Source organism: Brachyistius frenatus, unplaced genomic scaffold (assembly GCF_029030835.1).
Source record: "Brachyistius frenatus isolate BFR_SWC_R1_liver_20210118 unplaced genomic scaffold, ASM2903083v1 Contig_87, whole genome shotgun sequence".
In the NCBI taxonomy this organism is placed as follows: Eukaryota; Metazoa; Chordata; class Actinopteri; family Embiotocidae; genus Brachyistius; species Brachyistius frenatus.
The window spans coordinates 495,001-508,094 of record NW_027210686.1 but is presented as its reverse complement, the minus strand read 5'-3'; the positions used below and the strand labels follow the sequence as shown (position 1 = coordinate 508,094).

At 40.0% G+C, this 13,094-nt stretch overlaps 2 protein-coding genes across 4 annotated transcripts in view; one reads left to right on the top strand and one right to left on the bottom strand.

The window, feature by feature from the left end:
• Positions 1-13,094, bottom strand: part of LOC138627514 (junction plakoglobin-like) — a 112,265-nt gene that overhangs the window by 32,906 nt on the left and 66,265 nt on the right. For 2 of the 3 annotated variants that reach the window (XM_069709903.1, XM_069709902.1), the window contains 2 exons: positions 10,543-10,600; positions 7,770-8,003 (listed from right to left, as the gene is read on the bottom strand). The exons of the other annotated variant lie outside the window; for it this stretch is intronic. In XM_069709903.1, coding sequence (XP_069566004.1) covers positions 7,770-8,003; positions 10,543-10,558 — 250 coding nt within the window. In that variant the 5' untranslated portion in view covers positions 10,559-10,600. The remainder of the gene's footprint in view (positions 1-7,769; positions 8,004-10,542; positions 10,601-13,094) is intronic. 3 annotated transcript variants of the gene reach the window in all.
• On the top strand, positions 8,718-10,464 carry LOC138627551 (uncharacterized). The gene is made up of 2 exons (XM_069709963.1): positions 8,718-10,092; positions 10,457-10,464. The coding sequence occupies exons 1-2, from the start codon at positions 8,871-8,873 to the stop codon at positions 10,462-10,464; spliced, it is 1,230 nt and encodes a 409-aa protein (XP_069566064.1). The 5' UTR covers positions 8,718-8,870.

The window sequence follows — 13,094 nt, the reverse complement described above, 5'->3', positions numbered from 1 at the left end:
AGTTCCAAGGAGGGGGCGAATATTATTTTCCTTACAGCATCACTTCTAACGATATTACACTCTCTGAAATATTGTGTAGCACATCAGAAGCCTGTACTACGAAGCGGGTTATGCGTTTATCGAGGTTATTTCAGGTTTAACTCTGGATTTTAAGTACTATGAAGCTTGTTCACGTCTTACCGGGATACATCACCATGGTAACTTATGCTGCAGAGCAAACCTATCCATGTTTGTGATTGGTCAGACGCTGCAATCGCCTCCTGTATGTGAATGCGCTCGTAGCTGGATTGGGAAACCCTGCGTTGACCTTTGTGTGACTGTTTAGTGATCTCACTCGTTAGGTTTTGTTACCAGCTCCCAGTTTGTGTTGGAGGGGCAGAAACCCTCTCTAGCTTTCAGATTAGACTCAAAACGTTCCTTCTTGATGAAGCCTATAGTTAGGGCTGGCTCAGGTAGACCTGAACCAACCCTTAGTTATGCTGTTATAGGCCGAGGCTGCTGGAGGACCTCGTTACATGCTGAGCTTCTTTTCTTTCCTCCTACTCTTTAACTGACTCATACCTCACCATCTTCTTCTCTCCCATAGTTTCTTATTATTATCTGTTGTCTCCATTCAGTTCCTTCGCTCGTGTAGTTTCTGTTCTTTCTTTTCCAGATGTCCCGTCATGGAGCTGCATGTCTCTGCTCTGTGATTGTCATCTCCACCAACAGTTCTTCTCTTCTATCTCTATTCTGTCCTTTTCTCTCTCTGCTCTCCTCTCACCCCAACCGGTGGAGGCAGATGCTCCGCCCACCTCTGATCCTGGTTCTGTCAACAGATGCTCCGCCCACCTCTGATCCTGGTTCTGTCAACAGATGCTCCGCCCACCTCTGATCCTGGTTCTGTTAACAGATGCTCCGCCCCCCTCTGATCCTGGTTCTGTTAACAGATGCTCTGCCCCCTCTGATCCCGGTTCTGTTAACAGATGCTCCGCCCACCTCTGATCCCGGTTCTGTGAACAGATGCTCTGTCCACCTCTGATCCTGGTTCTGTTAACAGATGCTCCGCCCACCTCTGATCCCGGTTCTGTGAACAGATGCTCCGCCCACCTCTGAGCCCGGTTCTGTTAACAGATGCTCCGCCCACCTCTGATCCTGGTTCTGTCAACAGATGCTCCGCCCACCTCTGATCCTGGTTCTGTTAACAGATGCTCCGCCCCCCTCTGATCCTGGTTCTGTTAACAGATGCTCCGCCCACCTCTGATCCCGGTTCTGTGAACAGATGCTCCGCCCACCTCTGATCCTGGTTCTGTTGGAGGTTTCTTCCTGCTAAAGAGAGTTTTTCTTCCCTCTGTTGGAGGTTTTTCTCCCTTAAAGAGGAGTTTTTTTTCCCTCCTAGCTTATGTGGGAATTGTTGAATTGTTGGTTTCTCTGTATAATATTGTAAACTCTTGCTGTAAGGACTGTAATGTGTTAAGTTCCATGAAATAGCCTCTGTTGTGATTTGGTGCTATATAAATAAAGTTGAATTGAATTAAAACAGAAAACAGAAAGATGTCCTGGGTAATGTGAGTTTGTTGAACCTGCTTCGCTGTACTGGCCTTAGGTGGTTGTTCAGGTGAACATCCAGATGTTCATTAGTATACAGCCAAATCTTTTCTGTACAGGAGTGCAGTGAGCCTCCTAACTGGCACTGACCTCACATGGAATGGCGACTGCCAGAACAGGATAATACAGGGAAAATACATGAAAAAATGTAAACCACTAAAACATGACTTGTCCCATTCGAGGAGATGCGGTGTGGAATAGATTTTTGTAAGATTTACTTGACTATTAAAATAAGGGGAAAAAAAAATCTATCTCTTTACAGATTCAAACACAGCTTGAAATTTCCTGTTTTACCGGCTGACAAAGACATTTGAAGCCCAAAGAGGAAAAGGTGATAATTAAGTCTAAAACACCATGTCTTGTTGAGGGATTATCTTCCGCTGACACATCAGTTATTTTCTTTGGGTGTCAGAAAGCAGAGTGTAACATAATGCAGCACTGACGTGGAAATGATTATTTCATTGCAATGCTCACTGTATGCTGGCAGCGTGTAGACATAAATGTGAGGAATGGAAAGGGAGGCCCGAGCCAAAGATACAACTAAATGCTCCCAAAAGAGGGAAGGGGAAAAAAAAAAAATCGAAATCCCTGACTTTTCAAGTTTTTACTATTTTAACACTGTTATTTCAAAATACTACCAAAAAGTAGCTTATTACTGAGGGCCATTTGTCTGAGTTGCCTGCAGCATCACCCTCACCAAAAATACCAAAGCACTCTGATGCCCAGACAAACAAAAACAGGGTAAAAACAGCAAATAGTTGACCATTACAGCAGAGCCCACCTTCCTTTGAACAATAATAATGGTTCCTTATTCAATAAACAGCTAGAGTTAACATCAGTTACTTCTGCCTTAAATTCATCAGGGGAAGGTGGAAGGATAATTAAAGTGTTTGTGGGAATAACCTACTTCAGAATTTGGAGAAATGCACTTTTTTTTTAAAGTGTGCTACACAAAACATCCTCAGTCTGCTTCAATAAATCAAGCATGCAGTTGTATTGACATCTTAGATAAGTTAGCCATCCTTAGCCCAACTTCCAATAGTTGATTAAAATTCATTTCCAATCCCATCCACTCTTGTAATTATTAAAACACTTTGTAAACCTTTGCATTTTTTTATTTCTAGTTGGTTTTATAGTATAACAAACTGCCTGCACTATGATAAAAAATGCTCACTGAACACAAGTTTATGCATGAATGATCAGGATAATTACTCTTGCTGTCTGAATTTAGGATGTATTGGCCACTGATTCCCAAACCGTGATAGTACCACCAGTTGGAGGCTTCACACAGTAAAATGATAGTAAGGTGGATTTAACATGAGTGCATATGAATTCTGCCCTAATGAACAGAAACAGCCATAAAATGTGCTAATGTGGTGATATATGCTAATATCATATTAAGGGGAAATAAAAACTGGTGAACTAGATAAACTGGAACACCTCGTAGCAGGAACAGTGTGGAGTAGCTTTGGGGTTTCTGATAATTGGCTTGATCAATAGCCAATAAGAGCTTTGACCATGGTTGGCCAACATTAGGTATGATTCATTTATTATTGCTTCTTCCAGTGTCCCTTACTTTGTCCGGACCATATGGTCATTTTAATATTACTCAAGTCTGATAATGCTTACTTACATTTTCTCAGAGACTTTGATTTTGTATTGAGGACCAGATTGTAGGTGATCTGTGTTAAATGCAACTTTTTCAGGTGACTTCTGTCGTCAAGCAATATCACAAATCAGCTTTTTAAACGGATGTTACCTTGTGTGTGCAGACTCACAGCTGTAAAACAACACTGCAGATTCCTCTCTAAAGTTTTTCATCTTCTTCTGTTCATGTTCATCCTGGTCCCCTTGGTAAACCTGTCCTCGCCAATACTTCCCCGACTTTAAACGATATGGGTTTGCTGATTTTAGTATTCTTAATAACACCGGAGGTTTATTGCCCAAAATAGATCAGCTCAGCTAATTTTTTTTATACACTTTATTAATCCCCGAGGGAAAATGTCTTCACTACAGCAGGGGGGCTCTCAGGGGGGAGATGCTGCAGCAGGCTGTCACTAGCGCGGCGCCAGGTAACCTGACCTGAGGTGCATGTTTTTTGGATGATGGGAGGAAGCCGGAGAACCCGGAGAGAACCCACGCAAGCACAGGGAGAACATGCAAACTCCGCACAGAAAGGTCCAGGACCGGATTCGAACCCGGAACCTTTTTTGCTGTGAGGTGACAGTGCTAACCACTGCACCACCGTGCCACCCCCACAAAAAAAGTTAAATAAAAATGGTTCTCTGCAGCTCAAACCTCATTGCATATTAAATTAACTGAAACTAAATGCAGCCCGTTATGGTGGAAATATGCTTTGCTTTTGAAAGGGTCAGAAAGAGACAGCCGTGTAGGAATTGAAGCAAAAGGGTGAAAACATTCGAAATTGAAAATGTGGTTTGGTCTTTTGGTGCAGCATGGCTTTAACACTCACAAATATTCACCTTCTAAAAGCACTTCACTGAATGGTTAATGTGTCATTGATTCTTGTAACATCAATGTCGGAAGCTACAAAACATCAGGTTTCATAACACGCTAATAAAAAAAATCTTGGAATCCTTCTAACAACAGAATTATTTGGGGTTCAGGACTTTTATACAACTTCAAAATGTTTGTGTCAGAGAGGGGAGATTCTCACTCCACTTGTGGCACCATAGACAAAGACGCAGTCACATTCATTTCTATTCTTGATTCTCTGTGACTGACATTTACTGATGTTGACAGTTTCATTGCTGATTTGATAGACAGCTTCATTCAGTCTTTGGAAAAGACTTCTGGAAGCACAGATATAATTAAGTGTTTAGAATGTGAGTATCACTCATCAGCGTTGGTCTGCTGATTTTCCAAGACTTGAGAGAACTCAAAAGTGATCCTCAAAGAAATCCTTGACAAATTCAATAAAAAGCACATGTCAGTGTGGTGCCAACCTGCGAGTGACTGACTGTTGCAGGTACTGACTCAAAAGCACCCTTCACTTAAAAAGTAACTTAATACTTTATGTTCAAAGTTTTTACTTTAAACATAATTTTAACTTTAATTATTTTTACAATCACTTTAATAATGACTTATTAGGTTATCTTTAAAAAAAAAAAAAGAAGCAAATATATATAATAGTATGTTTATTGTGTGCGTTAAAGAGGGCAGAAAAACACGTGAATTTCTGGATCAAATAATCAAAGCCAACAGATGTGTACTAACCCGTAAAGAGTAGTACTCTTACGGGTTAGTACACTTACTTACACTTAAGTGAGTGTACAAAGGGATGTATGTGATTTTAGACACAGAGTCAGGAAGTAAACTGTGACAGCTTGAGTTACTGTGGTGACTCCAGAGAACAATTTGTCCTTGCTAGTATTGGTGTGGTGGGAGCGACAGTAGAAAGCACACATTCACCACCCTACTTTCAGGAAGATTATGTTGTTGCCACTTTGCTTTGCAAATAAAGTGCCAGGACGTTTGCTACTTGCCACTATACAACACAACCCAGAATTAGACCCACTTCAACAGCATTCACATACACACTGTAGTAGCAGGCATGCAGCAGCAGAGTGAGCAGAGCACACCACCCTAACAACAGAGGTGAGGCAAGTTTATGTAGCTGTAAGAAGACTTCAAGGAACATTAGCCAAGGAAAAGGATTTCTTTTTTAATTTGAATATGAGGCTGAATTAATAATCGTATCATTTTCAAGTGTTTATTTGTGCGCCATGCACATCAATGAGGATTTCAAGTGACGCTCAACTACCTGTCTTGTGTCTAACTTTTATGGCAAAGCACAACTGACCGACACAAAACTAAGAGAGGGCTGAGTTGCTTATTGTTGGCTGAGCTCTTGACAACAACTGTATTTTCACAATTGTGGAATATCCTAATTCTGATCTTCGTCATTGATATGTTTTGGCATCATGACTCTAATCCTCGGACCTCAGGGGGAACATAATGGTGCGAATAAGCCGATTAAGAAAATCAAACAGTTCCTTTTTCTACGTGATACTTCAAATAGATTGACCCAGAAAAATGCAAGTTAAAGCTTTCATTAATGTAATAACTGCAGGTATATTATAGGTGAGAGTATGTGAGTCATAAGAGACTTACATTGTGATATAAGCCCTCCTGAGAACAAGAGCAAAACCTGCACTCAACACATTATGATACTTTGGCTGCTGATCGACCATTATACATCCCCTTGTATAATGCATACATTAACTTTTACAAGCAGAAAACAAATTATTTAACCTGTGGCCCTATTAGGCTGAAGGTTTTATGTCAGTTTAGTGTTAAAACAAGTTATTTGGGCTCATCTACATTTACAACAGATGTTGGAGAACTGGATACATTCAACAACAGACTTGTACATAAACAAATGTACTGTGTAGTGCAGTTTTACGGTTTAAGAAGTTATTTAAAACATGCTTGTTAATGGGGTATTCAAAGTTGAGAATCTTTTCATAGGCTTGATGTTTGTTGCACTGAGATATGGCTTCATCTGTGCATGCAGACTTTCTAGACCAATAACAAGAATCTCAGTTCAGTCACAGTTGAACTCCAGAAAACTTGAAGACATCCAGTCCTTCTCAAGAGAGGTCTCATTGGGCTTTTAGAGAGATACAACTGTGTGACCATCACCATCTCCCACCGAAACAAATACAAATGTGATCTAGCAAACATGCTGCAAGCAATTGCAATGCTTTATCAGCTACACTAATACAAGTCTGTTACCTAGGATACCATGATCCTCAGTGTCCCCAGCATCTGCATTCAGCAAGAGTTGGTGGTAGTTTCTGTGGTAAAAATTCTGTAATCTGAGACAGTTACTAAAAGCTGTAAGGAGCCTTTTCTAAGACCTTGGAAGTAAATGGTAGTTTGGTAATCGGTCTGTAGTCACTGTAGACAGACGGGTCTACTGGACTTCTGGCTGGACGCCTGGCTGGACGCCTGGCTGGACGCCTGGCTGGACGCCTGGCTGGACGCCTGGCTGGACGCCTGGCTGGACGCCTGGCTGGACGCCTGGCTGGACGCCTGGCTGGACGCCTGGCTGGACGCCTGGCTGGACGCCTGGCTGGACGCCTGGCTGGCTATTAGAGTCTCCCATTGGGTGGTCTTGAAGAGTCCAGTTTGAGATTGGGGTAAGAATTGTACAACTAAAGCAAGGGATGTACCGTATAGGTTCTTATACAGGACACATTCATTGTTTTTGAGAAAATACACAACATTATTAGACTATACTTTAATTCCATTGTGTCTAGGTGAGAAATGTAGGAGTTTCCTGGGTAAAAAGTGCCACCTTTATTTATAGCTAAGTTTTACAACCCACTTATTTATTTTCAACATTTTACTAAGCATACCGAATGTGCATAACCGAAAGTTAATTTCCATTAAAAGTACAAACATTACAGTGTCAAACGGAGCTTGAAACGGCTGGCTGTCTCAACCAACAGCATAGGTGTGATAGGAAAGTTTCTACGGCAGCATGTTTGTGAGGGATTATTTCCTGGTGGAGGCTTTTATTTCTTCCCCTGGGTGTCAGATGATTGGCGGGAAGCAGAGCGTAACAAAGTGAAATGAGGATAAAACACAAACTTTGTTCATACTTACTCTGATGGATTATCTTGCACCATGGAAGTTGATTTCATAGTGAAGACAGATGAATGGCAGGAAATGGAAAGCAAGGTCTGTTTCCTGCAGCGACTCACAACCAGCTTTGCTGTCTTAGTGTTTAATGGTTTCATAATGTTTTGCACATTGTTAAAGTTATGGCAATCAAAGGGCTTTTTGTTGTTGTTGTTTTTATTTTTCACATGAGTATTAAGTAAGTTGACTCAAAATCCATTCAGTGGTGTCTGGTATACTTGTGTGTCCGATAGATCACCAGGAAAACAAACAAGCAAATATTGAACCAACAAAGGGACCGATATATTACATTGTGTTACATCATTTCATTTATTTTAGCAAGAAGAAGAATCATAGTATGACAGAAATGTATGACAATGAAGTTTGCGCATCTGATAAATACAGCAAGGGACAAAGAATGAGATGATGAAACTGAGTATTTGTGAGAGAAACAAGGATAGAAGTAGAGAATATACCAAAGAAACCACAACACGTACTTCTGAACCCAAATGAAGTTTGGTAGCAGGTCTCACCTGTGGGGCTCTCTAGCCCAGCGGCTGCTGTGTCTCCTCCTCCCCCTGCGTTGGATGCAGCTGGAGCAGGGGTGGTGCTGGTTGCAGTGATGCCTGTGTATTTCTTACTGCCACTGTACTCTGTGCTGCTCTCGTCATCCCGCACCGTGGTGGCTCCTGATTGGATGCCAGAGTCTGAGGCATAGTAGGTCTGTTGCCACTCTGCCACCTTCACCACGCTATCTGCCTCACTCACTGCAAGGAATAACACACCTCTTAGTATTAGATACTACTACCAATACTAATGCTGCTGATGACAGTTATGCTGCTACTGCTGCTTGTGTTGCTGCTAAAATTACTACTTTGCTCTACTAATTCTGTGACTAGTGAATTTATGCCTCCATCACGATGGCATATACAGTATGTGATATACGCAGTGAGGTGAGTCAGGATCTTGGAGAGGAGGACAGGTTGAAGTGTCCGCTGATTGTCATGAAAGAACGATGGAGTTGGATCTGTAATCCTGCGACAGCAGAGTGGCGCCACAAGAGTGCGATGCCACCGCAGACGATGGGATGTAAACAACAACTGTGGTGTGAAAGAACTCCGAAGACAGATAGTATGGCTCCAACCTCACGGCCTGCATCTCTATGTCTGGGGTAAAGTTGCTCTCTATCACCTTTATATATTAAGGGTAAAACCATTTTAAGTTAACGAAGATGGTACGACCTTCTCTTTTCTTATTACAGCTCTGTTGTCCTCTGTCTGCACGCTCCACTGCTCAACCCAACAGTCTGGTACGTTCGTGTCTCAGTAAAACACAGCAGTACTGCTCACCAGTGCTCTAAATTTACCCATCTTACAGATCAGCGATCACACAGTCCCTGTGATAATTTATGGAAGGCAAGGTTTCAGTCTCCTGTTTCTGTTTCTCCGTAGTTTCTGTTCTTTCTTTTCCAGATGTCCCGTCATGGAGCTGCATGTCTCTGCTCTGTGATTGTCGGCCCACCAACAGTTCAAGTTTTGGATCTCTATGCTGTCCTTTTCTCTCTCTGCTCTCAACCCACCCCAACCGGTCGAGGCAGATGCTCCGCCCTCCTCTGATCCTGGTTCTGTTAACAGATGCTCCGCCATGGTATAACTACCATTGCTACTACTAATTCTACAATTGGTATTACTAACTCTACAACTACCACTGCTAACTCTACAACTACCATTGCTACTACTAACTATACAACTACCACTGCTAACTCTACAACTACCATTGCTACTACTAATTATACAACTACCACTGCTACTACTAACTCTACAACTACCACTGATATTACTAACTCTATAACTACCATTGCTACTACTAATTCTACAACTACCATTGCTACCACTAAGTCGACAACTACCACTGATATTACTAACTCTATAACTACCATTGCTACTACTAATTCTACAACTACCACTGCTATTACTAACTATACAACTACCACTGCTACTACTAACTCTACAACTACCATTGCTGCTACTAACTCGACAACTACCACTGATATTACTAACTCTACAACTACCACTGCTACTACTAACTCTACAACTACCATTGCTACCACTAACTCGACAACTACCACTGATATTACTAACTATACAACTACCACTGCTAACTCTACAACTACCATTGCTACTACTAATTATACAACTACCATTGCTACCACTAACTCTACAACTACCACTGGTATTACTAACTCTATAACTATCATTGCTACTACTAATTATACAACTACCATTGCTACTACTAACTCTACAACTACCACTGCTATTACTAACTCTACAACTACCACTGATATTACTAACTATACAACTACCACTGCTAACGCTACAACTACAATTGCTACTACTAATTATACAACTACCATTGCTACCACTAACTCTACAACTACCACTGATATTACTAACTCTATAACCACCATTGCTACTACTAATTCTATAACTACCACTGATATTACTAACTATGCAACTACCATTGCTACTGCTAACTCTACTACTACTAACTCTACAACTACCATTGATACTGATAACTCTACAACTACCACTGCTACTACTAACTCTACAACTACCATTGCTACTGCTAACTCTACTACTACTAACTCTACAACTACCAATGTTATTACTAACTCTACAACTACCACTGATATTACTAACTATACAGGTACCACTGCTAACTCTACAACTACCACTGCTACTACTAACTCTACAACTACCATTGCTACTGCTAACTCTACTACTACTACTACTAACTCTACAACTACCAATATTATTACTAACTCTACAACTACCACTGATATTACTAACTATACAGGTACCACTGCTAACTCTACAACTACCACTGCTACTACTAACTCTACAACTACCAATGTTATTACTAACTCTACAACTACCACTGTTATTACTAACTCTACAACTACCATTGCTACTACTAACTCTACAACTACCACTGCTATTACTAACTCCACAACTACCACTGCTACTACTAACTCTACAACTACCACTACTGCTTGTACAGTAACTGCTGTTCCTATACTGCAGCTAATAGTACTAAATGCCACTTATATAACTATGATGTTAGTGGTGCTGGTTCTAGTAGAAAAAAAATAAATACCATTTTTATTGTGCTCATGTACTACCTGTGCTGATACTGCGAGTATTTGTTCTGTCATTTTTAGTCCTGTAACCAATACCCATAATATATGTGCTTTAAATGTATAGAGTGGAAAATCCAAACTGGCTGTTCTGGTGACAGAACACTTACTTTGCATGGACATCATCTCTGTTCACTGGTGCCAGTGGTGCCTTCACTGACCTTTAACCTGCAAAGAAAGAGAGCAGTCATTTAGTCTGCAAACAGGATTGCAAACAATATTTAAACTAATCCTCTTCTGGAGGATTAGACATTAAGCGCCATATTTTGCAAAGTATGATATTTCTACAAGAAATGCATCCATATCTTAAAGGGTTAGTTAGGGCTACATATGCTTTTGAAGGGATCAAAACTTCTTAGCTTCTCTTTATATTTCCCCCACTTCTCCAATGACTCCAAAATTATGTTTTAAACTTTAAACTTAAAAATTACTACTGGAAATAAAAAAGTGAGCAGAATTATCAATAAGGCAAATAAAGGATACATTCAAACCACTGAGATGAATCTCTGAATGACGCTTTATTATTTGCATTATCATGTTCTAGTTCATGCTACAGGATTCTTTCAGGTTTTTGATGTGTGCTCTGTATATACATAATTCTTAACATTAACATATGAGTATGAATATTTTTGTGCACATATATATATTATACAATATTCCAAAATTAATTTTATCCATACAAATATTTCTACATTTATAAGTTTTAACATTTATAGTACAGTATACACTGTTGCTCCTTTCTGTATTGCAGATAGACTATAGTATACTGGATGTTGTAAATATATATATACTGTATAGATGGATGTTTGGTTTTTAACTTCATTGTTTGTTTTTGTTTTTTTGTTTTTTTAACTTTTACTTTCGTAGATGAATATTATGCATAAAATGTAATCAAAAAACAGTTTCAGACTTCATTTTCAGATTTTGTTTCTGCTCACAATAAAAATAGCAGAATCATGCATACTATGTTTAATGAACTATGATACATTTGCAGGCACTATTTTCTGTTACCAGTTTCAATGTGTTAAAATTACACTCTTCTGTCTGTTTTTCAATTACTCCTACCTTATCAAATTCAGCTCTCATTAAGGCTGGAAAATGTTCATTAAAAATAAAAAGCAAAAATCCAGTGTACTAGTTATTTATTCCAGTGTGCTTTTTGGCTCTAACTTTTACACAGTAGCAGGGTGTAGCAGGCATACTAATCCTGAAGGTGTTCTGTACTGTGTGTAAACTATAAAGATTAAAGAAGTCCCTCTCTTCTGTTACTGCTGTTGTGATAAGAAATTATAATTTTTTTTCAAGCCAAAAACTGCCTGAGGTGCAGCTTCAAGTCATACAAGTGTCAATGTCGTGAAGCATATAAAACTCCAGAGATCACGCTTATCTAACTCTGAGAAGCGATGGCTGGTGAAAGGTCAGAGCATCTCTCATCTTCCCTGCCAAGAGTCTTTCACAGGCCCCACTGCCCTGCGGGAATTCACACTAAAGCTCAAACAAAGACAGTGTGTGTGTGTGTGTGTGTGTGTGTGTGTGTGTGTGTGTGTGTGTGTGTGTGTGTGTGTGTGTGTGTGTGTGTGTGTGTGTGTGTGTGTGTGTGTGTGTGTGTGTGTGTGTGCGCACGGGATATTTTTACACTCAAGTACGACATATCCATCAGTCGAACAGGATGTAATGACACATTATAACCCGAGAAAGATTAAGGTTGATGGCTCGTATTAGTCTCTTGTAGGTATACCTTCTAGAATAATAACGACACAAATATAAAGTACAAAAAAGGTCATATAGATACATAAAAAATAAAGGTTTTAAACTATGCGGAACCTTGCGGTGTGTAACCTGCATGCTTTCTATTGGCTGCTGATGTGTGACAATAGTCTGTTGTTGTACAAATTAAATTAGTGGTATATTAGTGGATACATCAGCTTATTATTATTATTATTGTTATGTTGTTTTTAGAGACAAACCCTGAGAAATGACTTGAAATTTCCTTCACTGATACAAATCATTCTTGACACATCAAACTACTGAATTTGACAATTTGTAATAAAGGTCACTGATGGTTTGTCTCATCTCTCTTTTAATCTAAAGTGTATGTCTGCATTTTCAAAATGTACAAAATGCTGCATACACCAATGACCTAAAACATTGTGACCACTCAGTTTTATGTTCATTTTCATGCATGCATGTGAAGGTCTGGTATATAAAAGACAGCAAGTGAACAGTTGGGTCTTGTATTCAACGTGCTGGATGTGGAATAAATCTTTTATTCAAAATAGAGACGCCATCACCATTTTGGGAGGGTGGAGGAGCGAGGCAAACCAAACCTCTCCAGCTGTTTCCCACGAGATGCCACCTGGTGCTACTATGAATAAAATGGATGTAGCGTGGCTTTGCTTCATTTCTATTGCATCAAATTTGGTAGAGTTGGAATATTTTGGGAAATGTTGTATTTGATAAACGCGTGTGACCTCGTTTGGTTGCCGTTTTCAAGAATTGCTTCGGTATAGTGTTAGTGACTAGAAGACTTGTATTTAAAAAAAAAAATCATATCCAAGAAGCCCATTGGTCATTAGGGCCTTGCAGCTGTGGAGATGTTACTGATTAAGTTCATGCCTCGGTGGTTTGGAGCTGTTTTGGCAGAACCAACACCAACAGGATA